The 7,493-nt window shown below is 38.2% G+C and overlaps 1 protein-coding gene across 1 annotated transcript; it reads left to right on the forward strand.

Annotated features, from left to right (window-relative positions):
* Nucleotides 1-5,612: 5,612 nt before the first annotated feature.
* On the forward strand, nt 5,613-7,353 carry LOC108799631 (mesoderm posterior protein 1-like). Its single transcript, XM_018571524.1, has 2 exons — nt 5,613-6,452; nt 7,258-7,353. The coding sequence occupies exons 1-2, from the start codon at nt 5,613-5,615 to the stop codon at nt 7,351-7,353; spliced, it is 936 nt and encodes a 311-aa protein (XP_018427026.1).
* The last annotated feature ends 140 nt before the right edge of the window (nt 7,354-7,493 follow it).

Below are 7,493 nucleotides of genomic sequence, written 5' to 3' on the forward strand. Positions count from 1 at the left end.
ATTTTTGAGGGGTTTTGTAGGCATTTGTATCACTGTCAGAATGACTTCCTTAACATTTTTCTAATAGAATTTCTTTAAAAACAAAAGTTCCCAGAATTACTTACCAGTGTCTAGAGCAGGGGTGGGCAACTCCGGCCCTCCAGCTGTGCTTTAATTACAAATCCCAACATGCTTCTCCCTCTGAGAGTTATGCCTGTGACTGTCGGTCTTGCAAAGCCTCACGGGACTTGTAGTTGCACAACAGCTGGAAGGCCGGAGTTGCCCACCCCTGGTCATGTTTGGTGCACCCTGTCGTTGACTTGAATTGAAGTGTTGGCAAGCTTTTGCATGTTGCCAACACCTATCAAACCTGACTGGTGAGATGAAAAACTATGCAAAGTGAAGCTAACCAGAGTGAATGCATTTTAAACAGGCATTGGCTTTGCAAAAGGCCTAAGGTGGTGATTATTGATTCCACAATAAAGTAGAAAATACGTTGAATAATCCAGCTTTTCAGCCAAAGATCCAACTAATAAAGTGTTTGCAGGATTATATATTTATTGCACACAGTTATATATAGCACATAACGCTTTTACAATTGACTAAATGACCAAATATCACACAACCCAGCTAGTAAAGTCGCTAAAGATGGCCATACAATTCTTTCAATGTATGTCGGATGAGTCCTGCTGAAACCGGAGCAGTGTTTGACCCAATGGCACCCTCTTGTTGACAAAAGTTGATTTTTCAATTGACTTTTGTTGAGGAGCCAGTCCAAATATTCTCAGCTAAACAGTGACTGACTCAATCAGCACCACGCTCAGCTCCTGGCAACCAGTGAACTTGGCGGGATGACGGTCAGATCTTCACATGTTGCCTAAAGCTCTTAACAACCTGGGACACTGAGACGTGACCCAATAAGATGCCGCCTGAGGCAACCGCCTCAGGCTGCCTCATTATACGAATGGCCCTGCCTGTGGGGCTGAACAAGAGAGTGAAAACTAAAAGTGGCTATCTTAAATGGCTGCAATGACTTAAATCCCTCATTATGGATCCTTATTTGTTCTTCCAAATAATGCACCTAGAAGAAAGACAAAGAATCCTATAAACAACTCCTCATGCATTTAGCAAAGAACTAGTGTGTATCTATAAATACAATGATGTATATTTTAAAATAAAATGTGTCTATTTCCAAAAAATGAATAAAACTTCACCTAGACCTTATCCTAAATCTTTTATACTGTAATTATATTCTTTAAAATGTTTCTATATCCAAAACAGGTTTCTTTTAACTCCTGATGTCTAGAAGACACCAAAGGAGATTGCAGACAAATAGTTATGTGGATAATTACATTCATGTATATTAAGGATTGAGAGATACTGTGATTGATGTTTTTTATGGTTGACTGTATATGGTGTGTATACTGAAGACATAATACGGTACTGTATATACTGTACATATTTTGAAGTATCCATGTGAACTTTTTATTAGCAGAGAATATTTGCTGTAACTGGAGACATGGGGCCCAGGCATGTGTCACTTTTTACCCCTTCCATGGAGAGAGAGGCAGGTGGAGATTTCACACATCAGTAATGAAGAAGTGTGTCATGAAGCACGGGCAGGCAAGAGCTATCCATTAGTTGTCAGTCCAGGTTCAGTTAAATGGAGGGAAATTCAATCATAAAATTACACATTTCACTGAACCTGGTGCATATTATGAAGGAATGCTTGTCAGCCCATTATGGGTCTGATGTACTTCTGCAGACATACTATATACTGGCCTGGGTTAACTTGAAATATTCAATAACCGCAACCCTGATTAATAAAGTGAACCCTGGTCATTGAAAACATAATGTGTCAGTAAACCAGCCCCTATATTTACATGTTGGACCACTAATACGGAGAAACCAAGCAAGATAGCCAGGGCTATGCTTCTAGTGATGTGTCTCTATGAAAGTTCTTCAGAAGCCAGATATGACCTTTTTGCATAGTTATTCATAATAATTGGTGGCTAAGCAGCTAGCACCCCTTACCTCGTCTTTGGTCTTGGCTGAGTTCAAATCCCACCGGACTTTTTTCCTGTATTTAATCAGTGTTTTGTTTTTGGGGGGGTGGGTGCTCTTTTGGGGTACAGCGACTGGTATGAAGACATCTGTGTACTCTGTAAAATGCTGCATATTGTTTCACTCTGTATGCAGGGAATTAAAAAAAATATCTAGAGATAATTCTAATATATAGATATTATTTCAAATACTAGATTTACTGGGTAATTTCTAGTGCCCTAACATACTATTAGTACAGCTACCTGCCACCCCAAATCCCACTGTTGTGCCACTAGTTCCATGTAAGGAACACACATATTCAATGTCCATCATTCTCACATTGCAATATTTGGTGCCTAAGTGGCCAGTAGTTGAGCACAAGCACCATCTCATAAGGTCATACCCAGCAGTATGTGCAGTGTGGGGTGAGATCAACATTTGAGTATGCATCATTGCAGTAGCAACAGCGGGACTTGGGCAAGGGGTCAGCTGTATTAATAATAAGGTACATGAGAGGGGGAGAAAAAATTATTTTATTATAGTTTTGTTAATAGATTTGTTTAAAATATCAAGCAATCCTTTTTGCTATTGTATGTGGTGTTGGTATGATGAAGACAGGGTTGGAATTGATATAGATATGAGTATATGATTACCTTGTTTCCCATGTAGTGTATTTGATGAGCTCAGACAGAGGCAAAGTGATCATGGCATACTTTCACTGCTAGGGGTTCTGGGGTTAAGTTACAGGGAGGATAACTTCACTTTCCCAAGATGACACCTTAGTGAAGAAGGTGCAGATGTCAAGAGTAGACTGCCACTTGCATAAACAGTGGGACTATATGAGGTGTGAAATGGCCACACTTCTTATTGGAGTCAGTGAACTGGGAGTTACTGGAAAATACATGAAAAGAGATTGAACTCCACATGTGCTTTCTCTATTTTCTATATATATGTAGAGAGGAGAAGAGAGACATGGCAACCAATAGAGATTATTGCCACAGGCTAAAATTTCTCTTTTCTATTCCCAATTTTTCAGAAATCAGACTCTTTTCACCTGAGTAATCCGGATCTAATGAACTGATTTTATTCAAGAAAAACAGCGCTGTGCCACTTATACACCTCTAGCATCTAACCTGCACTAGAAAAGTTAAACAAGAAATCGGTCTAATTTTACCAGCCAGTTTGTGCTCTGGATAGCCACTGTCTGGGGGAAAAATCAAATGGGTTCATTAGAGAAACCTGCCACCCATCTCTTTCCTCATCCCCTCTCCATTTAACAATCAGATTATTCCTGCATGGACCAATGCCCTCCTATGCCTGTGGGTACCATTATGACATTGATTTGTTGATTATGGGTTTTGTTTGTAGAAATCATTCATACTGCTGCTCTGATGCCTCTCTAAAATATATTGTGGTCCAACTGAGGAGGCAAATGATGTGTTCATGGCTTCTGATTAACATAATGTTGCTAACTAAACTGATACATTTGCAGCCATGGATACAACTATTAATACTTGCCTGTGTTTTAGGTTAAGTATTATTGTTATCATTACTATGCAATTTTATTTTCTTGAGTTTTATAGATAAAGCAAATATGTTCATAACAAAAGCAAAAGTGTTTCAGATTGATACATTTTAATGCCTAGAAGATAGGAGGTGTAATATGTAATTGTTCCTATAGTTACAGGATGCCATCTGATATGACCAATCCGGGTGGTGATCTCATGTTTATGGCCAGCTATAGACAGACATTTTTTATAAGCAATGCATGCATTATGTATATGAATTATATTTATCTGAGATAAAAAAAAAATTCTTATTATGATATGGAAAGAGAAAGTGAGACCTCTCATTACACTCCTTTATTCTCATGTTGTGACCTTAAGGCATTACCTTATTTTATAAATGTAGGAGGGATTATTACTGATACATTTCACAGAACACTATGCAGCATGAGAACTCTGACTTTAAAGTTTCACCTCTAAAAGTAAATGTGATCATGGTTTTACTGGACAAGAGTTCAGTCTCCACAGGAATCTGCTCTATAGGTGGCAAAGTGTGTCACCTTTTGGCACACTTCACATGCAAATGTTATGAGCCACGGGGACTCACTTGTGCTCTGGGCAAATAAATAAAGCAGGAGAGGGACAGCTGATGACATCTCCAGAGCTTGCTACAAAATAATAGACAGAACTCAATGGCCAAACATGCTGATGGTTGTAGTTCATCAATTATTAAAAAGGAGAACAAGCACAGACTTGTAATTACTAACACTGTTTTGCTGATCATACACTGGACATTTTTTTTGCAGCAATTTTGAAAGCTATTTACAAAGCCGTGAATAAAACAATCAGTTGGGGCTGAATTGTCCACACCAATCTGCCAGCCATTGTTATAACAGTGTTCTAGTGTTGAACAGCCAACTGTTTGAATTGCTGTGAAAATCAATTGAAACCACTGTAATGTCAGCTGAGAGGTATTTAAAACTCAATTTTAATCACTTGGAAACAATCAAAATAATAATGAGGAAATTGCTACAAACCATTTATTTCAAGAAAAAAATGTTCTCAATCAAAAGATGATGGGAAGCTTCCAACACTGGCAGGTCTAAAGCTGTTAATAAAATGTTCATGATGCAGGATGGAGGATCCAACTTGTTAAGACTTCATAGGATAGATCTGTGCATACAACATGCATGCTTATGTCTACTGAGGGTGAATATGTGTAAGTTTAGTCACTGAAACTTATCCCATTTATGGACTAGGAGACCACAAGACACCCAAATGATCCTTCCTCTACGATTAATTGGCCTTGGAGTATCCACAGAGTCTAAAGTGCCCCTAGACATTAGATAGTTTGAGTTTCTAAAATTATGAAACATTTCATAATTTTTATATTGCCATCATTTAGAATAACATGTGAAGTTTGATAGGTAGCTAGACAAATGTCAGTAAGCACTACCCATTTTTTATCTGATAACAGAAAATGTTAGTCACAATGGAAATGTTCACTAACAGAGTACAAATGTGGTAACTCAAGCATTGTGTGCCTGCAATTAATTATAAAATGACATGTTGATTGGTTGATGGACTGCATCAAGAATTGTATCACATGCAACCTGGCAAATATAACACAAAAACCTATATTTTATAAATATTATATTTTATTATAGCCTCTATAATATTTTTTCGCATACAAAAGCATAACTATTGTTATTTCTGAAAACTGGTACATTTCTAACATTCATTCTTGAAAATGGAAGAATCGCCAGCTTACAAATAATGGTTGAGCTTCTGATCATTATGCTAGTAATTGACTCTAAGCAAATAACTTAAATGTCTTTACCGTACAGGTCACATAGGTAATTGACCTCCTTAGCCCATTTATAGTTCATTTTCGAGGGGCTAAAATGCACACTTGGTACTCTGGGAAACTTTTTCCCAAGACCCCCTACTCAGCCCCATTAGACTTTGAAGTGTGGATGGTGCCAGGAAAGGTGACAATTCACACCTCTGCCTTCAGGATAAAGCTTGGGCAGCACAGGCTGCAGTCAGCATTCTATCACACTCTCTCCAGAGTAGCACACAGACATGGATCTCTGTCCAGCACAACTGCAGTTCCAGGAGAAAAGACTGCTTCCAGGCTGTACTCCACTTCAGCAATTGGGTTATTCTGATTCTGAAGGCTACAGCAGCCTTTCACCAACATCTTCCATTGACTCTTTTAACTTTTCTCCCCCATATCAGTCCTGTGCTTTCTCTGAAGGGCCTTACAACAGCTTCCAAAATGGCTTGCCTCAGTCAAAAAACCTGCAAACCAAAGAAATTCAACTGCCAACCAAGAGCCAAAGGTTAAGAAACAGAACTTTGTCCATCCAAAGACATAGTGCCAGCGAGAGAGAGAAGATGAGGATGAGAAATCTGTCTACAGCCCTCCAGAACTTAAGGAGATACCTGCCTGATGCAGTGGCACCGGTTGGTAAAAGCTTGACAAAAATCGAGACATTGCGCCTGACCATCCGCTACATTTCTCATCTCTCTGATGTCCTCGGCTTGGATGATGAGACTTTGGAAAAAAGAAGGGAAGAAAGACTCAGAAGATCCAGATGCCCGGTTGGCCTGAACTGCTGTCAGGGTGAAATGCATGAACTCTGCTCATTGACCAGTGCAGAAGTTCCACAGATCTTCTCTCACTGCATAACTGCTTCACAAATGTGCCCAGAACCAGCAAACCAGGAAGGCATGGACACAGACTACTTATTACCAGCCATGCCCTCTCCTCAGTTCTCAGATCATGGACTTCCTGAAGAGCTAGATAACTTCTCACCATGTGCAATGAGCTCCACACCAGTTCATTCATCTACAGTTTCAGACCTGAAAGAGGACATGACTTCAAACCCTCCAATTTCTCCAGACCTAGGGTTTTGTCAGGTATGTACCGGTATTATTTATCTCAAACACAGTCAGAAACTGGTATACCATGGTAGTATTGTGTAAATGTGTAGAATGATAAAGAGTGGATCTGTCAGTGTGCGGTCTCTAGCTGTCAAAATAGTTATAAAATGCATTAACTGTTCATCAGCCTACCTATAACGGCATATCTAAATTATACATGTACCCTTATGAAGAACGTTCTTAGCCATGTCAGTTTTAGCAAAGGCTTGTCTTTTGTTCTTGTAAGATCAGACATTTATATAGTTATAGGTACAAAACTGGCTTTGCGTATGACACTCTATATGTCTCATGCTTTTATACTGCATAGGCCACAGCTGCACTTCAAGCTAAAGTAGTTTCTGTACAGAATCTTTAAAATATTTTTGTATTGCACTTACAATGCAATACTTATTTTATTTATTTCTCCATTTACAAAACAATGCTTGGGCAGGGAGAAATTTGTTAATTAGACACTCTACCTTCACAATAGAGTTCAAACAGAATTCTTCATTCCTAAGTGCTATTTCTTAAGTTCAGGGACCCATAGAAACCAATCAGAAACCATCTATTACCAGTCTGACTTCAGCAAATTGAATAGTAAATAGCTTTAAAAATTAGCACTTAAGATTTGAGAACTCTTTACCAAATAAGACCTAAAGTAGCATAGTGTCGCTTTAACTGTCCAGATTAATTGTTGTTTTGTTAGCAAACATTGTACTAAACCATACAAATAAAACCTTAATTGAAGCTTATATAAAATTTATTGTGAAGTTAATTATTCATTTTTTTCTTCTTTACCCAGGATATGATTGATGACATGTGGGATGAGCTTGAAATCAAAGACCAGTGCGCCACATTCCAGAACCAACAATCAATCCAGATGCAGGCTTTCTGTTAATCAAACCTTCCTTTCATGTTCAATTCATGGACTTTCAGCTCTCTTGTGCATATGTAAATACAAAATATTTTATACGTGTATAATTCATATATTTATTGCTTATAATTCATATTTCATAATTATTTATTTATATATATATA

This window comes from Nanorana parkeri, unplaced genomic scaffold, assembly GCF_000935625.1.
Source record: "Nanorana parkeri isolate BGI_ZX_2015 unplaced genomic scaffold, ASM93562v1 scaffold42, whole genome shotgun sequence".
NCBI classification, from domain to species: domain Eukaryota; kingdom Metazoa; phylum Chordata; class Amphibia; order Anura; family Dicroglossidae; genus Nanorana; species Nanorana parkeri.